Source organism: Oculina patagonica, chromosome 13 (genome assembly GCF_052425735.1).
Source record: "Oculina patagonica isolate OP01 chromosome 13, crgOcupat, whole genome shotgun sequence".
Taxonomy (NCBI): Eukaryota; Metazoa; Cnidaria; class Anthozoa; order Scleractinia; family Oculinidae; genus Oculina; species Oculina patagonica.
This window is the reverse complement of record NC_135770.1, coordinates 37748832-37770260: the sequence shown is the minus strand read 5'-3', so window position 1 is coordinate 37770260 and position 21429 is coordinate 37748832. Positions and strand designations below refer to the sequence as shown.

At 38.6% G+C, this 21429-nt stretch overlaps 5 protein-coding genes across 5 annotated transcripts; 4 read left to right on the top strand and 1 right to left on the bottom strand.

Moving 5' to 3' along the window:
• The first annotated feature begins 112 nt into the window (after positions 1-112).
• LOC144635639 (uncharacterized) lies at positions 113-3416 on the top strand. The gene is made up of 2 exons (XM_078494725.1): positions 113-390; positions 2801-3416. Exons 1-2 carry the CDS (start codon positions 113-115, stop codon positions 3360-3362), a joined length of 840 nt encoding a protein of 279 aa, XP_078350851.1. The 3' UTR covers positions 3363-3416.
• A 3187-nt stretch (positions 3417-6603) lies between these two features.
• Positions 6604-7951, top strand: LOC144635749 (uncharacterized). The gene is made up of 2 exons (XM_078494831.1): positions 6604-7040; positions 7364-7951. The coding sequence occupies exons 1-2, from the start codon at positions 6781-6783 to the stop codon at positions 7929-7931; spliced, it is 828 nt and encodes a 275-aa protein (XP_078350957.1). The 5' UTR covers positions 6604-6780; the 3' UTR covers positions 7932-7951.
• A 2293-nt stretch (positions 7952-10244) lies between these two features.
• Positions 10245-11972, bottom strand: LOC144635638 (uncharacterized). Its single transcript, XM_078494723.1, has one exon. It carries the CDS (start codon positions 11970-11972, stop codon positions 10245-10247), a length of 1728 nt encoding a protein of 575 aa, XP_078350849.1.
• Positions 11973-14424: 2452 nt separating this feature from the next.
• LOC144634160 (uncharacterized) lies at positions 14425-15750 on the top strand. The gene is made up of 2 exons (XM_078493051.1): positions 14425-14711; positions 15081-15750. Exons 1-2 carry the CDS (start codon positions 14425-14427, stop codon positions 15640-15642), a joined length of 849 nt encoding a protein of 282 aa, XP_078349177.1. The 3' UTR covers positions 15643-15750.
• Positions 15751-19831: 4081 nt separating this feature from the next.
• LOC144634892 (uncharacterized) lies at positions 19832-21303 on the top strand. The gene is made up of 2 exons (XM_078493937.1): positions 19832-20239; positions 20714-21303. Exons 1-2 carry the CDS (start codon positions 19866-19868, stop codon positions 21297-21299), a joined length of 960 nt encoding a protein of 319 aa, XP_078350063.1. The 5' UTR covers positions 19832-19865; the 3' UTR covers positions 21300-21303.
• The last annotated feature ends 126 nt before the right edge of the window (positions 21304-21429 follow it).

Here is a 21429-nt window from a genome sequence, read left to right as displayed (position 1 = left end):
GAACATTCAGTGTTTACTCAGCCAGGCACTCATTAGCACGTACAGTACTCCATCATTCTGTAGCTGAACATTGTGCTAGGGAAACTAAGCACATGATCAATTCAAAGTTACGATGAAACGCCCAGCAGACATGGAGTTCATGTTTGTAAGCTTCGTCGCTATTCTGTTCTCCATTGCAGCTACTTCTGCAGACCAAGCACTTCACTTAAAGAGTTATTCGGAGGATCAAGTCGAGGGATGTTACATCCATAATCAAACCCTGGGCGTTTGCTTCGATATTCGCAAAGATTTAATGAAATTACTGAAGACCACAGGAGAACAAATTGTGCTTCACATGAAACTTGGCCCTGAAATGCTGTTCTACCAAGTGTTGGATCAGACTTTTATCGGGTAAGCTAAATCAGCAGGAGGGCATTTTGCGTGCGCATGCGTCGATATGGACTAGTGCGCACGACAGAGAAGTTCTGCTATCGATTGTTTACATATTTTCCACAATTTATGGCCTAATTTCTAGCTCAAAATAAAACGTGTTTTAAGTTTTATTTGCTGTATACAATACTAAGAGTCCTTGCTTTATCTTCTGACAACAACAAGCAAAGTTTGGTGTCGGCGTGCTGTTTATCTGATCGACTTTGGCTATGTGTATTAAGGTCATTGCCCTGAAATAGAACTGAACACAATTTTTTATCCAAACTTCGCCTACCGGTTTATTACGTTAAGGGAACTTAAATTTTGAAATAAAAAAGGGGGGTCACCAGATTCGTTTAGGAGCAGGAAGACCTTGTATATTCCATATAATTCCTTTAAAATTCCTCTGCGAATACTAGCAAAGTACACGTTTTTAACGATAATTTATTTTTCAAACACATGAATTGATCTGTTTTCATTTTACAGAAAGATTTTGATCGCTACACCCAAAATATGAGAAAAAATTGATAGGTCACCAGGCTCGTTTAGGAGAAAGTGACAATTAACTTCTCTCGCGGACTAAGCCGCATAGAAAAAAGCCGCCATTTTGTTGATGTGCGCGCGCGCGCGTGCTAATTACGCGTAAAATTCTGCGCAGTAACTGATGCGCAATGCAATACAGGGCAATGACCTTAAACATTGCACGTGGACAAAATGGCGACCGAATGTAAAGAACCTAAATACCTTGACCATGTTTTTAATAGCCGGAAGATCTAAACGGACAAAGCGCTACGGCTACTTAGTACTAAAATATAAAACAGCAGTTTTAAATATACGATGTTATAATCAAGTATCCCGGGTTTGAGCGAGTGGTCATGATTTTGTTCAGATTTGTCATAAAACTACAATTTAATCGTTCTCACAATGCAAAAATCTCAAAATCTAGCCTTGATCTCCAGCGTCTACCGATGATATATGGAGCCTGAAGTACTTAAACTATCGTCTAATGCTGCGAAGGTAGCGTTAAAAAATGGTCAATTGTGGAAATTTTTAGCTTTCTTTAACGTACGTTCTCGCTGGTTTATTCTAACAGAGAAACTATCGTTTGTGATTATTTCCTTAAACTTGAGCATTGGTCAAAATAACTTCACATTTCGATGATACCACAATTATTCTGTTGAACAAGAAAAGAATTACTGCGATCGGTCTTAATTTTAAAGTGTTATGGTAATTCTTTGCTGGTAGACTATTTGTTTACATTTTACTATGTTAATTAGTACATTTTTGGCTCCTTTATCAAAATCTAGCCTTGATCACCAGTCAAAAAATAGCATGAAACGAACAAGCGATATATATATTTTTCAGAAACGTTCTAATAACTGCTGTATAAAATGTCTTAAGAAATAATTTTTAACTATAAACAATGTTATTTTCAATTTTTCATTCAACGTTTATTTCTTTAAGATTGATGTTCATTCTGTTATAACGACTGTTTTACTTTTGTGTCGCCTAAATGTGTTTAAAGAACTGCAGTTCTTGTTGCAGGAAACCCTGTTTGCCAGTCGAGGGCAAGTTGGCTTTGCTTTAGACATCAGTGAGCTGCATTATCATGTGCAGAACCCCCAAACATGTCTTTCCCCTCAGGGAAAACCCTTTTCTTTGGTGGCCGTCCCTTTAGGCAAAAAATCTCCCGACAAGCTATAATATTGCCCGCACTCTGCCTGTATTACAGCAATTGATTTGATGTGAAGTTTTGATCCTAATATATCACACTCCAGCAAACGGATAAATGTTTTCCTCCTTTTACGGCCTGTTTGATTTTTGTCGGTGAAGGCTTTCCTACCTGTCCCACATATTTTCCCATTATTTGCAACAACGATCGCGAAGCAGGCCAGAAAATCTGCTTTATAAGAGCCTTGCCACACACAGAACACTTTTTCTTAGCGAAATTTACGTCTATATTAAATTATGTGATGATAAACAGTACAAAAAACAAAGTTTGAATCTTCCGCGCCATTTTTATTCCCAAGATCACGCGGTCTTTGTACAGCGGTTGCACGCATGCGCACGCAAAATGCCCTCCTGCTAGCTAAATCACTATTACGAACTAAATTATGACACATAACACTGACACCATGATGGCACTTGCCGTACGTTATTTGTGAAAGTTAGAGCACGCGCTTATCGTATGTTGAAAAAGGAAATCAACTTGGATTTAGTTTAAAGTTCATTAGTTTTTAAGTTAGTTTTTTAAAGGGTCATTTTTTACGAACAGCGCTTTCGTTGATTAATTTGGCTGAGAGAAAGACGGTGTAAGTCCATAGTGTATAAAGAATTGTGTGCAACTTTTTTGTATCAACTGAAGTGACAATGCAGTTGCTTTGCTCCCCAGGAATGACGCTTCCATGGTTTATGTCCCCAACGATGTTCCCAGAACTCCAGAGGCGCTGCGAGGCTTTTTGAGACGAAAGAAAGGAATGGCAGAACACGAAGCCCTAAAAAACCACTACCAAGAAGTCATGAGCGAGCTGCACTATGTTCCAGAAGTCCAGCTACTGGAGCGAGTGTCAGCAGCGCTGAGCGACAACTCCACACGGCTGGAAATTCTCGAGCCATTTTACGTCCTGTGTCTGAACTTATTAAAGGCATCAGATGTCGAGATCCCATCCGAGCTCAAGGCTGCGCCTGACACCACCGAGCAGGTTGAAGGAAGGCAGAAGCGCAGCTGCCAGAGGCCACAAGCGAATGACTGCCGTGGATTGTGCGGTAAAGGCTGCTGGTGTTGGAGCTGGGTTTGTGGTGACTGCTGTCATCATCAGGGGTGTTATGAGCACGACCTGTGTTGCAAGTATAACCCCACAAGTCCGCATTGCATCTCACCATATTCATACGGTTTCCAATGCTCTGGATTCGGAGGATATCAGGATTGTCTCTCTTGGAGCTGGTGGGGATGAGCTGCCTGTAGTAAACACCACAATCACTTGCTTGATAAGCGAATACTTAAACCTAAGGCCTCAATTCATGTAAATTGTTTTAACATGAATTTACCAAAGTAAAAACCGTTTTGCTCTTGATTTTGTGTCTTTACTCTCTCAACTTTTTTTTTCAAAGGTGTTGTTTTTTTAGTAGTTCTTTCCATTTCACATGGACTAATCTCTATGTCCGTCTTCCGGCCCTTTTCTTGAATCAGGATAATCGGAAGCCAGGATAGGTTGGCATTCCTTAAAAACGTTGAAGCCCATCGTGGTATTAACCCTCCCCCCTAATAATATAAGCCTTCTCATCTTAAGCTTCAATTTTGAAATCAATAATACTATTTTTAAGTGTGTTATTTTAAAACAATCGGAAAAACATTTAACAATGTGAAACCTCCTTCTGATAAGTCATCATTTTGCCTCCTCGCCACTCCCTACCCCTCCTCCCCGGGGGCTTAAAGGGTAATGTTATGGCCAATAACTCACAAATAAAAAAATAGGACAAATTACAGAATTACTATCCAAGTCCGCTTTGTGATGTACAAACAACGCGCGAAACGAGTGCAAAGATCTCGTGATATTTTTACGGAAAAGATTAAAAAATCGTGCAAAAGATTAAAAAATGGAAAGCATTTCGGGAAAAGAAAAAGTCGAATAATAACTCTCTCTCGTCAGACCTATTAGTGTGCAGTATTGCTGTTTATTATATAGCCGCGAGTGTTTTACTGGAAAATAGACCACTCGTAAAATTCATACGAAACTGCATCCGGGACTGTAGTGGCGTATTTTCCATATCCTCACTAGTGAGGATATCGATGACGTCATTTCCCGCCTTTGCTAGGCTTTTGTACATTATGCTTTTGTTTCCCTACTAAAATGCTCCACCTTAATGCTCCATTTTTCCCACTAAAATGTTCAGTCTCCCTAAAAAAAGTCGTTAAAATGCTCTGATAATGCTCATTAGACCTCATTATACAAACGGTTTTTTTAAATTTAATTTTAAAGTTTTTAACATGGTGATAACTGTTAACACTTACAAAAACGTACAAGTGTTGCAAGTAACAACAACAACGTATACAAGTTCATAAATACAGCCAAAAAACATAATCCTCGAAATCATCTATGAGGCTAAGTACAGAAAGTAGTTGACTATCTCTTAAAGTTATTTGTAGTTGAATTTTCAGTTTTAGTCTTCATTTTCTCTAAAAAAAATTAATTTCTTTTTTTTTCTCGGAAAAAAAAAATCAATTTTCCGGGAAAATGCCACTAAAATGCTCGAATAATGCTCAATGCTTTTGCCTCACTAAAATGCTCGAAAAAATGTTAGCATAATGTACAAAAGCCTAGCCTTTGCACGGTTGTTTGTGCAAAGCTGCCAACGCCGGTTGGAAATGGCGAGCTATCGGTTCGTGAAGTTCACTGAACAGTGAAGCCAAAATAAAATCTTTCACTGAGGAGCAGGAAAATGCTAACGAGAAGAAAAGACTTCACATGACTTAAAATTATTTCAAAGACAAAAAATGAAAAGAGCTTGTTGCTTGTGGAGGGTCAGACGAAGGGAGGGAAAATCAAGAAATTTCAGCTCCTGGGTTTCAGCTGCCGAACTGCAAGACTTTGCGATCAAAAAACAGAAAAGCGGTGAGTTTGAGCAGAAACAGATTTCAAAACGGTGAATTATATATTATCAGTGACATTGATGAAAGCTAATAAACAGACTGTTTTTAAATTTACGGATAAATACATCTTCTGAAAGCTTCAGTTCGCGAAATTTTGCCTTTCAGATTGGCAATTTGCTCAATTGTTATTTTTAGCCATCGATCGTGTTTAACCTCTTGATGAATAAAAATTTTTTAACTTTTACTTCATGCATGATGTTTGTCTATATAATAAAAAGAAAATTACACGGTGGCTTGAAGATATGAATTTTATTTTCTCGTGGTAAAAGCAATATTTTACTCATTCGCTGCGCTCATTCGTAAAATATTGCTTTACCACTCGAAAATAAAATTCATATCTTCGCGCCGCCGTGTAATATCCTCTATATATTTTTACTCGTTATTTGTATTTTGACTCGCCCTGTAGACTCTTCACAAAGCAAAACTTGTAAAACTGACTGCGATACTGCGCGTTACTGAATGTCTGAGATATACGTGTGCTTGGCCTCTTGTTCAAATATTTCTCTTAGAAAATGGGTTTAGTTGCATAAAGATTACGCACAACCGATACAATATTTATTTAAGTGTGGGTGAAATTCACAATTTTTAATGCTACCGTGTTCATTATAACCGTTTGCAAGATAAAAAGGAACGGTAAACGGATCACGGGAAACACTATCAGTTACAAAATTCGCTACTATTTTAACATTTTCTATGCATAGAACTTCACGCTTCCCTGAGTGATTCTGTAGCGGGGCTATTAGATGAAATTTAAATTGCTTTTTATTTGTTATTACTAAGAAGTTTATTAAAATTGTGTTACGACATCGTAGCTCAAACTAGGACTCAGGCTGACTGTAACCATCCACGATCAGCTCAAAGCTAAAAGTGAAATGTTTAATGGCAACTAGTTCTTAGCTTTGATTTCCTAAACACAGGAAGTTTTAAAAAATGATTAGTTTCACTTTGCACCTATTATGACAAGATATGTTTTTCTTCCTCTTACGTAAACAGGATGTTATAAGGCATGATAAGATAATGTGTTGTTAAATAAGGAAAAATCTACTCCAACAAGCTGATAGATTTCTATTTTACCGGCGAGAGCGACTGTATATGCTCAGCTGGAATTTCAGCGAAGACTAAGCGAGATTTCTCCCGACCTTCCCTTGATATTTTTTTACGTTCTTAGGTTTGCGTGCTAATTGCGTTCTCCTGAAAGGAAAATGTAAACAGTGTAAATGACATGAAGTGTAAAATTAATTCACAGTTGTTTAATTGATATTGTCTCTTTTCCGTTCATAAATGGAATATTATTGACGACACAATGGAACATTAAGAGGCTTTATGTGCACAAATGGCACGAAATCAATGGGTAACTATTCCAGTCTAACTTTTACAAACGGATAATCAGTTAAAACTAATAAAAGTTCTTTTAAGAACTTATTCCAGTTGCCAACAGTATTACCTCGCGTACAGCGGAATTATATTATTTTTATATTATAAATGGAAAATATTTCTTGATAAGTTAACACGCACGCCTGGTCAAACAAGTGATTTGAACATGCCATACATTCACGCCTAATACCACAGCAACGACAAACTTTTGGCAAGAGCGGAATCAACATAAAATCCAACAGCTCTGCCGGACACATCCATTTCCCGTGAAGTTCTGTAGCTGAACACTGTTCTTAAGAAACGCACAGAGTTAGATCGCTCCCGTAAAGACAAATCACCCAGCAGCCATGAGATTCATGCTTCCAAGCTTCGTCGCTATTCTGCTCTCTATTACAGCTACTTCTGGGGACCGAGCACTTCACTTGAAGAGTTATTCGGAAGATGAAGTCGAAGGATGTTACATCCATAATCAAACCCTGGGCGTTTGCTTCGATATCAGCGAAGGCTTCATGAAGTTAATGAAGACCACAGGAGAACAAATTGTGCTTTACAAGAAACTTGGCCCTGAAATGTTGTTCTACCAAGTTTTGGATCAGGCTTTTGTTGGGTAAGCAATGCTGTCGATTTATTTAAGCATGATTATTGATATGCAACTGAAACCTTACCAAGATTTATAAAATATTTTCAGTATGGAAGCTACGGTTCAGTATCGCACCATTTATCGTGAACTTCGAGTAAGGCTCGTCATGTTTTTAGCCAGGGTTGAAAATGAGGCCAAATTGAAGAGCATCGATTTCATAGTCTTAGAAATAACAGAAACTCTCCGATAATAGTACTATCATACACTAATGAAAACTAAGAAGGAGGAAAATTGAATTATGTCGACATTTTGTATCAACCAATTGACTATTCATTTGTTTTGTTCTTCAGGAATGGCGCTTCTATGGTTTATGTCCCCAACGATGTCCCCAGAACACCAGAGGCGCTGCGAGCCTTTTTGAGACGACAGAAAGGAATGGCAGAACACGAAGCCCTGAAAAACCACTACGAAGAAGCCATGAGCGAGCTGCACTATGCTCCAGAAATTCAGCTACTGGAGCGAGTGTCAGAGGCGCTGGGGAGCAACTCCACGCGTTTGGAAATTCTCAAGCCATTTTACTCCCTGTGCTTCAATTTACTAAAGGCATCAGATGTAGAGACCCCACCCGAGCTTAAAGCTGCGCATGGCTTCGAGGACGACATCGCTGGGCAGTACGGCAACAGGCAGAAGCGGGGCTGCACAAAGCCCACGGCAAATAACTGCCGCGGATTGTGCGGCAGAGGGTGTTCGTGTTGGAGCTGGTTTTGTGGCGACTGTTGCTGGCATCGGGGCTGTTACGAACACGACCTGTGTTGCAAGAAGAAACCTTACAGTTCGTATTGCCTTGTACCATTTGGTTTGAGTTGCTCTGGATTCAGGGATTACAAGAAATGCATGAAGAGCTCGGGGTGGCGATAGGGATAAGGCGATGAAATAAACAGTAAGGCAAACTGAATAAGCTCAATTTGATTAGGCATCTTCGCAGTTATAATCTTTTTTTGCCCAGAACGCACAGCTCTATGTCTATACCTTAAGATTTGTTACCTTTTTGATTAATCTACAGAAATTAGATTTGAATTTTTCCACTTAAAGAATTTTCTGCTCTTTATTCGATGTAAACACATTAATTTTATTTTCAAAACCGGACTTTCAAAACGACTTATACTGTCTTAGTGCGCGTTTTGTTATTTTTTTTCGGCGTGGATTTACTTGAGATGCTTTTTCAACCCAGGCTAGTGTGGTGTGATTAAATAAGCGTTATTAGAATAGTATACAATTAACATGGCTGTGAATTGAGTAAATTTAATTTTCATTCTGCACGTTTTAGCAAGTCGTGAAACCCACATGACATGTTCTCTTGATGAAGTAGAAATCTTTGCAATTTTCTGTTGTATTTTTATCATCAGTAATTATGCACAACGCCATGTAATGTTGATTTACTCTAGGAGAAATAAACTGATTCATTTGGGGTGTCGACTTTTTTCTTTTTCTTTTTCTGATGTCTTTCAAGGTTTTATCTAGAATACGGGTTTAGCTGCTAAATGGAGAGATCAGTTTATGTGATTTCCATCCACTATTTCAGACCTACACCTAATTGCAATAAATTGTCATATAAAAAGGAAAAATGGAAAAAAAAAGGAAAAATCAAAACCTGTTATAATAACGAATTGATGAAATGATATTGATGCTTTTAGAATTATTACAAAAAGTAATAAAAAATTGGACTGAGTGGAGTACAATTCAGGGAGCTAGTAATCGGGCGAGTAATTTTCAACGATTACTCTCTGAATTGTACGACACGTGGTCCAATATTACTAATTAATCGTATCAATAACAAAATTCGAAGTTAAGAAGACTTTGAGAACCTTTTTTGTGAGAAAAAGCCAAAGGTAAATTTAATTGGTTGTACAAAAAGTAGGAAAACAGCAAAAAAAAAAAAAAACCATTCAAATGCGCAATTGACGCGCGAATGGCGTAGGTGTCCAATTACTGGTATGCAATTTAAAGTTGCTCAAATTGGATACCTGTTATTGGACACCTACGTGATCGAGCACCGATAACGTGACAAATAGGCGCGTGCAGAACCAATCAAAATCGAGAATTTTGTAAAAGATACGATAAAGGACGAAAATGCGCTTTTTAAAAAAAGAGCAACGTTTTGAATGGCAGTATTGTCAATGCACGTTTAATGCAATTATGATGTACAATAAGCAACTGAAACTTTGAAACTTAAGTATATATTAAGATGTCACTGTCACGAAATAAGCAGTATTCATAGTCCGTTTTTCCACCGCCTCAAAACTCTCTATGGAAAATTCAGCGCTTGATCGTGCATAACTGATACAAAACATAACATAAAACGTTATTTAAACTCGAATTTTTTTTGCAAAACACGTCTGCACTGCAAGCTAACATCGAACGGTTGTTCAATATTTTCATCAATCTTACAAGACAGAGCGTTTTAATTTACAATGTAAAAACATTCACTTAAATCTCGCACTTTAACAGGTGTTCGAGTTTCCATACCTCATGGAAACAAGGGAAGAAGTCATCAATTTCTTTTGTAAAAGCTTAAAACTAGTTTTATGTTTCCACATTTATCGTCTCTCTATTTTTATAACCAAACAAAGAGCATGCACTATCTTGCTTTTTATCTCGTCAAAATGTCTCTTAAAAATTGCTTAACGTAAAGTAAAGTTCCTCCGATGAGTAAACTGCAAACCCTTATGGTGATTATCCCTGCGGCTTGATTGCTCGCAGCCAATTAAAACATGTTAAAATCAAATCAAAATGTACACGCGTTTACAGTTTCACACAAGAACGATCGTCATGTAGCAGTGTACAACAAAACAACAACATTCAATTGTCCTCTACATTCAGTAACAATCATGGGTATATAAAATAAAAATGTAACTTCTAACCTCCTCCATGTGGTTCTCACCCATTATAGACCATGTCATAACAGTAACCGGCTAGCCTGTTCCAGGTGTTTGGTTATTTGAGGAGCAGCGTGATCATGAAGTCCGTAAAGAATGGCGATTGAGAAAAAAAAAAACACGGGGTTAATCAACGGACGCCTCCTCGGCTCGCTCACTTATTCTCTCTTCGCCGTTTTACGGACTAATCCCTTATTAAGCGAACGCCTGAAACAGGCTATGTTAACGTTAAAATAAGCTCGTGAAATGCGTTCTTTTTTTATGCATCATATACCACTGATCGATATTTATTAGGCTACGCAGTTCCTCGGTCCGAGAAACCCACCCATTCTCCTTTAAGAATTGGTTGCCGATAATTCTCACCATACCAGTTTGTTAACTCGTATTCAACCTCTTTCACAGTGACATATTGCTGATTGTTAATTGTGACAAGGGACGAACCGTTCATCCATGCTGAAGGTGACCAGTAGAAATCGACATACGAGCGATCTCTCCAATTGTCCGACACCGGCAGCATACCCGTCACTGCTTCCTGGATGTCGTTACTAAATAACAAATTACCTTCTAAATCATCAGGCCCGTCAAAAAAGGGAGCCGTGTCAACCTCCATGTAAGGTCCCATAAGGATGTGAGCCCTTAGAACACCCATGTAAGATTTCCCTACATAATACTGGTTCCCAAGCAGTTTTTTAACAGCATAAAATGTCGAAGCGTTTTCAATCGCAGACTTTGTCAATGCGATATCAACGTCAGCCGTCCATGGTATAATAGCCTGACTTCTAACAGCACCTAACAAAGTGCCATAAATGATGCGGTATTCCACACCAAGACGAGTCAACGCCCATGTAATGTTCGCCAGCATTTGACCTAAAACGGTGCTACAACATATTGGTGCTGCTATGCTGGGAAGATCTTGCGGTTTAACGTACGGTTTCTCCGGGCATAGCTTCCAATTTGCAACGCATGCTGTCCACTCAATTCGACTTTCCGTGACGATGCGAAGAATCCCGTGTTTATTGCCAAATGAGCCATATTCAGAAACGTTATGTGAACCTTCGAGGGATCCACGATCCACGCGCGTTATCGCGGGTGTCCACACGCAGTTTGACAACTTTGCCATCTTCAACTGGCCTTTAGATCGAATGAAAAACTCTAGCAAGGTAACTTTTCCAAAACTGTCAGGTAGCCCCCCTATTCTGTCAAAGACATCTTTTCTTATTATAAATGGCCCTTGTACTACATTACAGCTTTGTAACAAGATCTTCAAGTTCATTGGTAAAGATTCATTTCTCACTTGTATTACTACATTTTGTACCCGGCCGTTATTTCTGATGTGAACACTCCATTTCCTTTTAATAAATCGACACCAAGATGAATCTAGGTGAATATTTCTTGTGCTGTTGATTTCTTCATGTTTTGGTACATAATCGTTTTCTCTGCTGTGTGTGGAGTCGGCTTCAGGCTGCAAACAAGTTGCGCCATCGAATTCTTTCATTGCACCAAGAAACTCGCTCAACTTCCAGAGAGCGAGCTTATCGTTTTCCACTAACTCCTGCGAAATGTTGTTCTGTTTGGTTGAAAAAGAAAAAATCACTAAGAATGGAGCACCTTCATCTCCTGCGCTGTATCTACCATCGGAATGAATGAAAGCAAATGAATTTTTCCACGTCAGCGCAAGTTTCGGTTTAGAACTAGGAGCAGCGCTTGATGTGTCTTCATGGTCTTCCGCGTTGGTGAAAGCAAATGAAACATGCCTCGACAGCGGTTGTTGCGGTTTAGAAATAGGGATGATTAAAGTATCTTCATATTTTTCCACTAAAACGAAATTTGACGGATGTAATCGCAGATTTTCGCTGTCCAAAGTTTCGCTCGCCCGGCGGTTTCCACTGAAATGCAAAATAACGAAGTGGAAAATGCACCAAAGCAACACCAGTAATACGAAAAGTTTATGTCTTCTCAAACATACATAGCCATACCATCGGAATTTAGTTATTTTTTTCCGCAGTCCAGCAAAGCGCCCCATTATCAAGTTCCTGGCGCGGTGGTGAAACCTCTTCCCTAGAGACTTGAATGAGAACTGTGCCGAAGTGTGGCTTTGGTGGACAAACGAGACGTATAAATATGCGTCATCCGTGACTGAAAATTAGCTTTACTTGCCGAAGGTTTACATACAACAGCTGATGTAAACACAAGTGACCAAAGCGTACTATAAGAGTTTTTATCTGTTTGTATGGATTTGAAATATCCTTTGAAAAGCTATAATAAAACTTAAAACCTTACCTGATGTCACTTTTTGTCTTTCTACTGCTTTAGAAGGCCATACGCGCGATTTCGTTTCAACGGTCTATCACGAAAATCGCGCATATATGGCTTTCTAATTAGCACTGGAAACAGTCACAAAAAAGTGACAACAGGTAAGGTTTTTAGTTTTATTATAGCTTTTCAAAGGTAGAAAAAATATTTTCCGGCTTTATTTCAAATCCATATAAACTCTTATAGTACGCTTTGGTCTGTGATGGAAATGAACATGAAGGGTCATTGTGTTGCCATGGTGATAATTGCCCCCAAGAGGAATTAGGTAAGTTGAAAGTTCAAAATTCTAAGGTAAATTAAAGTGTTAGAAAATAACCCAGGGATTTCCCCCTCTGAGCGTTAGCCCTAGAAAGGAAACCGGGGACCACACGAGGCAATGAAAAAAATTTTGACTTCGGTGGGATTCGCACACTCGACCTCCGGGTTAGATCACCGTTGCTCTACCGACTGAACTACGAGGTCGGACGAGGTGGTAATTCGTTGCAAGGTAGATATTAATGCAATGTTGTGCCACGCTGCACTGATACTAGAAGCTGGAAAGCATACCCCTAACATCTGCCTTCTAATAAGAGAACATTTCGAAATACAATTGACAATGAAAATGAGCGAAATTAAACTACGACTTTTCGAATTCATCTTGATTCCATGAAGAGATAATGGTTTTAGTTCCCAATTTAAATATAAAGAAAGGTGACAGAGTATGTAATTAAGTAAATACTTTCGCACGTATTTAGTCCGACTGCGTGCGTGTTTTTTTCTTGCAATTTTTACCTTTTTCTTTTCTCACTTGTAAATAGTTTTTCACATAATGTACATATTTTTTTCTTTTTAGATTATAAGACTTCACGGATGTATAGCTACCATGTAGAGAAGCTGTGAATAAAACATTACTTATCATTTATTTATTTGTTCAGTTTGGGTCTTCGTTCACGAATTAGGATCGTAAGCAATCCATTTTTCCTTAGCATTTTTCCCCTTATGTCTCGGAAAAATCGCTGAAAGCTAATTACAATTTCCACTCCGTTTAACTATTCATTTAATGTCTTCATCTTGGTGTTCAAGGCGCATTTCATGTATAAACACAGGTACATAGATATAATTTAAGTAAGGCTTTGACCAAAAAAGCGGCAAAATCCTCGTACGTGTATCAAAACAAGGCTTTCTGCAGTAGTTGACATGTTTCTTTATCCTCTTCACCTGTGTATTACATATGTTGCATAGCTCAAAAAAATCCCCCTTCCTGATTGGTTAGGTAAAGCAGATATATTTACCTGGTACTTTGCAAGCGCGCACTGGAGATCAAAATATTATTTTCTTTCATAAATTCTTCGCGATCCAAGGGAAGTCGGTCATATGGTTCGTGAATTCCACGCTTAATTTTACTTGGAAACAGACCAATGATTGCACTGGTCTCATCACGATTCAATTATTCACGCAATATTTAGCGCAAAATTCTCTCATCATTGACAATAAGACGTTCTCTAGAATGAGTTTTTGGACCAAATGATGCATAATAACGTTTGTAATGACCTCCATGCCCCAGCTCAAGACATGTTAAGAAACGTGTTCTGAGTGTTGTTTTCGTGACAAATAACAAAAACAAATCAACAGCACTCACCGCTAAGATTGCGCTATTTCAAAATTTTCAAGTATTATGAAGGTTGCCTGCTGGTATCTAAGGAGTTTCAAAGAGAAATCTTACCAAAATTATTCGCTTTATCTCTGATCTTCATTAGTTTGGCTGCTTTCATGTTGGACGGTGTAATTATAAATTTACATAGCAGACTGGGTGTCTGAGGAAGTGTACCGTAATTTTTTGGGTATATTCCTTGCTTCTGATTCAGTCTTGATACATGTTTACATGGAACCGTAAAGAGCTAAACGATTTCGTCAATGTACTTCTTACTACCCGGAACTCTAAATTAAATTTAGAGTCAGATAGGTAGACAAATTTTATAAATATTGTTATATCGGCGAAATTTACACAGCTGTAGCCGTGCCAACATCAGAGGAAATGCTTGCCTGGGAAGTAAACAATTGTCAAACCTATCGTGCATAAAATAGACAACATGAACTGGTATTATCATTGAGTAAATAGAACCGTTTAATGAACTGAGCCTCTGTACAAATACTCTGTATAATATACCTGAAAGTATTTTAAGATGTCTCATTCAAATGCAACGGTTTACACGCTCTTAGCTACAGCGGTTCTGTGCTTTATGGCAGTTAGTTCTGATTGTAAATTTAACGTTCAAGGGCTGCACTTGGAGAGTTACTCAGAGCAGCAAGTCAAAGGATGCTACAACTACAATCAAACCTTGGGCATTTGTTTTGATGTTTGCAAAGGCTTCATGAAATTACTGAAGAAGACAGAAAGAGAAATTGTATTTTTCCAGGAATATGGCTCAAATATGTTTTATTACGAGATTTTAGACCGAGGATTCATTGGGTAAGTTACAAACACACACAAGTATTATTTATGCAAAAATATAGAATGCAGGATGACCAACCATAATACGTGCATCATTGTAATGTTATCACTTGTAATAAATAAGCCTTTCCAGGGAAATAACTCAAGGAAAAGAGTCGTAAATCTTCCAAAACAAATTTGACTTAAAAACGTAGACTTCGAGCATGTCCCTCTTTTCCCTAGATTCTTTCCCTCGCCAATAAGTTTCGCGCGATCATTTTCCCTTCTTGTTTTTCATTTGACAAACAAAGCAGGGACTGCTGTTAGTCAAGTAAAAAAGCTAAGGACGAAAGTTTTGATAACTAAGACATTGAGTCAAACAATCAACATTTCCTACTATTATTTTAGGCACGGTGCGTCGATGATCTACGTTCCCGACAACATTCCCAGAGTTCCACACGAGTTTCGTGAGTTTCTGACGATGAACCAAATTGCCGATGAAACATCTATAGCACATGAAGCGCTGAAAAGCCATTATCAAGAAGCCATTAGCGAGCTGCGCTACATTCGAGAAATTCGCCTTCTGGAACTCGTGTCCGTAGCACTGAGCGACAACTCTACCCAGTTGGATATTCTGAAGCCATTTCATGGTCTTTGCTTCAATCTTCTCAAGGCTTCAGACATTCAGACTCCAACCGAGCTGAAAGCTATGCACGACTTAGATGATGAAACCGCTGACAAGCATGGTGAAAGAAAGAAGCGTTGTAGTTTGACAAGCGATCCACATAATAATTATTGTACTGGCATGTGTGGTCCAAGCTGTCGGTGTTGGTCGTGGATTTGCGGAGATTGCTGTTGGCACCGGGGATGTTATGAACACGATATCTGTTGTCAAAAAGATTATTGGAGTGCGTATTGCCTCGTCCCATTCTTCTACGGCTTCAATTGCACTAGTTATGTGACATGCTAAGGACCTGGGTACAAGATTGAAAACTGTTTGAGAATCAAATGCTTTCTTTCGGTAATTATGGGTTTGTTACAAAAATCCGCTTCATTTTCCAATAATATTATGTCAAGCTATTTTGTGAGAACCAAAACGAAATCTTTCTGTGATTTTTTTAAAGCTCGTGCACGTATTGAAGTTAGTTTAACTTCAGAGTGCATGCACTTTTATGACTTTGGGTTTGTCATTACCAGATCATTGCTTTTAATGGATGATCGCCAGGAATTCGATAAAATCTTTAGAAGGGCGGACAGCAATCCACCAAGGGAGACCAGAAAATGCCGGTATACGAGACGTACGGGCTCTGGGATTCTTCTGCGGGGCCAACCCACCAGGGATTAAGAAGCTTTTTTAATTTTAAAAGGCAGAACACTTGTTCCCGATGGCCTTAACATACGCGAAGAAATCTATTAGTTTTTCTACTTGTACTATTTTATTGTCATTTTTAAGCTTTAATAGCATTTTTTAAATGTTTTATTTTACACTGTTTACATATTTCCTGTATTTAGTTTTACGTATTTCCGGTATTTCGTAAGACCATTATCACCATATAAATTTAAACATAGCCAATGTAAACTCCATTGTACCTGAAGAAGGCTGGTTTGGCCGGCCGAAATATAGTACAAAACTAATTTTATCATTCTACGTTGTATCGGTCTCTGCTTTTCAATTCCACCAGGGATGCCGGCACACCCCACCAGGGAGATTAAAATGAAAGAATTTAACTCGGCAAAGAAGTTTCTAGAATTTACCAGAACCAAGAAGGCCCAAACTTTCCCCTGGGGGGCGGGACTCACATATGAAAGGGACGGGGATGATCGTCGGATAATTTGAATTAAACTCCTAAAGGAGACCAATCTGGGTGTGGCTTAAGCCTTCATGACCCCTAAGTGATACCATTTTTATGAGGGCCTGAATGGGGGTACTCCGATAACACTAAACACCAGGAGCCCATCATTGATGGGCTCCTGTAAACACCTAATTTTTTTGGCTCTGTATCATGAAACAGTTACCTTTTAGGCCGACACTAACAGTAAAAAGTTCACTGTAACAGTAAATTATATGTATCCAAAAATGCCAATATTATTTTGTTTAGTATATCGAAAAGTTCTCGGCCATTTTCCGACGATTCCCATCATTTCGGAAGATTTCCGAACACTACCGAAGATTCCCGAAGACTGCCGAAGATTTCTGAAGACTACCAAAGATGATCAACACTACCGAAGATTTTCGAGGAGACCACACAGCTTACTTACTTACTTACTGCCCATCATGCCTGTGTGGCACATAGGGCAGCAACGAAGTTTCTCCAACCCTGCCTATCTCTAGCCAGTTTTTCAGTGGTGCTCCAGCTGTAATTGAGCTCCCTTAACTCCGTTTCTACCGTTCTGCGCCATGTTGTTTTTGGGCGCCCTCTTGGACCACATAGCACAGGCTCAAAATTTATGAGTTATTTTCGGAGAGCCGATAAGAATTTACAATGCTAAAAGACAATGAGCTTTTTACAAAAAACCCTAAAAAAACTTAAGAGTTTTTTCTTCGGAAACAGTAAACATTAAAAAATGGCCAATTTAACATTTAACACTAAAAGTTATGGGCAAATAACACTAAACACTTAACCCCATTCAGACCCTCTTTTATACCTGATTGGTCTATACTGCCAACACAGTATGACTGTGTTTTTAGTTCGTCACGTGCAACTCTAAGCAAGACCTTGACGGCTAAAAATATTGACGTTCCGTCTTGAACACCCTAAGTGCTCTAAGCGAGTCAACAAGCATCCCTGTTCGTTTCATATAGGAGTCCCCTCTCCCGGAGAACGGGGCAAAATATCTCATTAGGTCAGGTTTATCCGGGTGTGTTATGAAAATACATGCTAAGATATGTGCCTTTTTGTGCTCTGCGTGTGTGAAAATTTATCCAGTCAGCCATTCCAATTTAGTGCTCCTAAATTAAGAACAATTCCGGTTCTTGTTTTAATAAAGAAGCTAAGGGTAATCTATTTTTAGAACGGAGACGATGAAAACATGGCCTCGTGTTAGCATGGCCGGATTCCTTTAAAATTTTTACTCACTTGTCATAAGTTTGTAATGAAGTAAAACTTGTTATTTGCTTGTAGTAGATTTACGATTTACATGATCGATGAGTGTATCTCAGTATTTATAAAATACAATGTATTGCTATGTGTCAATTCACACTGTCGTTTGAAAAACATGACTGAGAGGCAACTTTGTCGAATATGAAGCAAATATAGTTGTATCTTTGGTCTTTTACACGTGTAAGCAGCCAGCTTGGACGCAATTGCATCTTTGTGGCTACTGTTCTGTACTCTCCTATAATGAACTAAATTTTACCACATGAATAATGTCAAATAATAATAGTCGACTTTACCTCCGCAAAGTTCCAAAACAAATACCACCCCTCGACCCCTGAAATAAGAATATCCCTGCTTTGTGTAAGAGGAAGTGGGCATGCGCAATAAGGAAATTCGAAATATTGGATCGAATACAATACAATACAATACAATACTTTATTTAAAGTGGGAAACAATAATAATAATAGTCGACTTTACCTCCGCAAAGTTCCAAAACAAATATCACCCCTCGACCCCTGAAATAAGAATATACTACTAATAAGAATGAACTACTCATCTGCAGGTTACTTCCTTGTAGCGACAAGTACGTGCTTTAAATCTTCCAATTATTTCTCCTCTGCTGAAGAAAGTTCAAACGGAGCAATTAACCTGTCTGTTTGTAAAATTGACAGAAGTCACTTTACCTTTTGCAAGGTAATAACACTGATCAAACCCCCCCCCCTATCACTGTCGTGGAATGAGGAAGCAACGTTATGTAGATCGAGTTTCGTCATGCAGCTTCATGCAGTTCGACAAACGGGCATATTTTAAAGGCCCATGTTACTTTGTTTGTTTTAACATTTTTATTCATGAATTACAACGCACGTATATAACAAAAGATTTAACAACAAACATACAATAGAAGAAGGCTACTTAAAGGCAAGACTTAATACAAAATAATATTAGATATGTACAAGTACTGGTACTTAAATTAGAGCTAGTAGCAATAACTCGGTCTAAAGTGTTAAGTCTCCCATTGTTTGAAATGACAAGCTGGTATAGTTTGTCTCTCTTCCTGGTAATATAGAGCTCAGTATGAGAAACTCGCTTTGTTCTGACAATGAATCCTTTTAAGTAAGGCTTAGCATTCTCTGGCATTTTCGAGAAAAAAAATAGTATTTACCCAACAAAAGAATGTGGTTCAGTGAAAAGAGTAAAACCATCCTGAACGTCAAATTTCCCAAAAATTAGATCAGCTTCATTTAATTCTCCAACGTAAATGCCATTGTCCCCAGGCCAGGACAAGACATGTTTTTAAAATTCAGAAGAATCCTTGCAGGAAAAGAGCAAGTGCTCGATCGATGGATTCGCCCTCTTTTTGGCAAAAAGTACATAGTGGTGATTGCGTGATGCCAAAACGAAAAAGTTTTTCATTTGTGAAAACAATGCAGTTCAAAACTTTGTACTGAAATTCTCTCAATTTGGATTCCAAGGTTGAGCAGAAGGATAAAACAATGGCCTTTAGGATTATTATTATTATCGTAAAGGCCCATGTTAAAATTCTCACTGTGTTTTATATCAAGCTGCCCTTTTAATCACAAAAGTCTAAAGTCCTCCTTTTGAATACCTCGATCTAATTCATTACAGGAGACTGCTCAGCCAGTAATCTTGTGTAAAGTTAATTCTGTATATAGTGTAGATAACATTAACATTAAGATCACAAAAGGCTTTCTCGAAGTTGAGAATCGAAAGAGAAAAGATCAATACATTTCAATCATTGTTTTATTTACTAACCGTATGTACTGTATATATGATGTTCAAATTTACCCTTGAAACAGAGGACACTTCAATCAATAATCATTTGCTAAAAAATAAAATAAAAAATGCCAACAATGATGAAAAAATGTTTTAATGGGGGTTCACTTGACATTTGACACCGCTTAAGACAAGGAAATCACGAATTCGGGGAAGAGAAATTGTCGGTACTAGGAAATCACGAATTCGGGGAAAAGAAATTGTCGCTACTGCTTCACTTATCAACAAGCAAACGTTGTTTATTTACCCGCTGAAGGAAATAGAAACGACTTTTAAATGTTATCTGATCACGTATGTTGGAATGAGGAAGCTAAACTGGACTGATAACTATAAAAAGGACCTCTTTAAAGTAAGAAATTCAGTCGGTGGAGAGATTTTCACGATGCTTTCAACTGGTACGATGGTGACCCCCATGCTTCTGGTCGCAGCGACTTTATGCTCAGTTGTGTCAAGTTCGGATTCAGAAGTTACAGTGCCACAAGGACTTCGCTTTCAGAGTTACTCAGAGCAGCGAGTCAAAGGATGCTACAACTACAATCAAACCTTTGGCATTTGCTTTGACGTTCGCAAAGGCACCATGAAATTACTGAAGAAGACAGGAAAAGAAATTGTCACTTACATGAAGCTTGGTCCAAAAATGTTCTACTACCAGGTTGTAGACCAAGGATTCATTGGGTAAGTTCTGAATAATCATCTCCAAAGATAGCAGTATCAAGGTCATTTACAGGGGAGGGAGATAACTATGTTTTAGCAGTACTGGTATTTATGAAGGTCCTTCCAAAACGTCTGAACATTCAGTTCCCCAAATGTTTAAACATTCATGTACGATGTTGCCGATTTCTCTTGCAATGTCCTGATGTATTTCTTGAGGTTTCACAGTAAAGTTTTCGAACTCCCAATTCCAGGAATTTTCTTAAGATTCTCGGAAAAAACTTTATTGTTCTCGCAAAACAGCATTTGTTGCAGTTGTGACCAGTTGTCATCACATGTCATTTAGCAGAACAAGGTAAAGCCACAACACGCATTCTTCACTAAGATGCGTCCTATACATCGTTTAAATGGGATGCGTCTCTGCTCAGCAAATTCCCACATGCAATACTCACCGCTCAGTAGGTTTCACGGAAGTGTTTTTGTAACAATCCTTTGCAGGCACGGACCATCGCTGATATATGTTCCCGACAACATTCCCAGAGTACCACAGGTGCTTCGTGAATTTCTGGCGACCAAACAAACCGCTGAAGAATCACCTCAAGAACTAGAGCTGCTGAAATTTCATTATCAAGAAGTCGTTGGCGAGCTGCACTACGTTCCAGAAATTCACCTTCTGGAACTCGTGTCTGTAGCGCTGAGTGGCAACTCTACCCAGTTAGATATTCTGAAGCCATTTCATGGTCTTTGCTACAGCGTCCTCAAGACCTCGGACATTCAGGCTCCAACCGACTTAGATGATGAAACCGCTGACCAGCATGGTAAAAGAAAGAAGCGCTGCAGTTTGGCGCATGATCCTAATAATGACGACTGTCTTGGCATGTGTGGTAAAGGGTGTTCGTGTTGGTCTTCGGTCTGTGGCGATTGCTGTTTTCATCAGTTATGTTACGAGCATGACAAGTGCTGTCGTAAAAGATTTTGGAGTACGTATTGTATCACGCCATTTTTTTGGAGTATGAGGTGTTCTGGCGGATTCGGCGGATATCCCCAGTGCATGAGCGGAAATTTTTGGGGCAAGAGAAAGTAGATACAAACATAGCGATAAAAAACGACGTTTCGACCTCTCCGAGGTCATTTTCAAGTTTAAAAAAGCTAGAGCGATTGCAATTAACATACTGATAAGTAAAACTAACTCATGGGAATGCCAAGAGTGATAA

Excerpts from the sequence above, each read along its gene's own strand:
- LOC144635749 (XM_078494831.1), top strand. The coding sequence starts at position 6,781 with ATGAGATTCATGCTTCCAAGCTTCGTCGCTATTCTGCTCTCTATTACA. Across the intron at positions 7,041-7,363 it reads TTGGATCAGGCTTTTGTTGG|GAATGGCGCTTCTATGGTTT; the intron begins GTAAGCAATGCT and ends TTTGTTCTTCAG.
- LOC144634892 (XM_078493937.1), top strand. The coding sequence starts at position 19,866 with ATGAGGAAGCTAAACTGGACTGATAACTATAAAAAGGACCTCTTTAAA. Across the intron at positions 20,240-20,713 it reads GTAGACCAAGGATTCATTGG|GCACGGACCATCGCTGATAT; the intron begins GTAAGTTCTGAA and ends AATCCTTTGCAG.
- LOC144634160 (XM_078493051.1), top strand. The coding sequence starts at position 14,425 with ATGTCTCATTCAAATGCAACGGTTTACACGCTCTTAGCTACAGCGGTT. Across the intron at positions 14,712-15,080 it reads TTAGACCGAGGATTCATTGG|GCACGGTGCGTCGATGATCT; the intron begins GTAAGTTACAAA and ends CTATTATTTTAG.
- LOC144635638 (XM_078494723.1), bottom strand. The coding sequence starts at position 11,972 with ATGGGGCGCTTTGCTGGACTGCGGAAAAAAATAACTAAATTCCGATGG.
- LOC144635639 (XM_078494725.1), top strand. The coding sequence starts at position 113 with ATGAAACGCCCAGCAGACATGGAGTTCATGTTTGTAAGCTTCGTCGCT. Across the intron at positions 391-2,800 it reads TTGGATCAGACTTTTATCGG|GAATGACGCTTCCATGGTTT; the intron begins GTAAGCTAAATC and ends TTTGCTCCCCAG.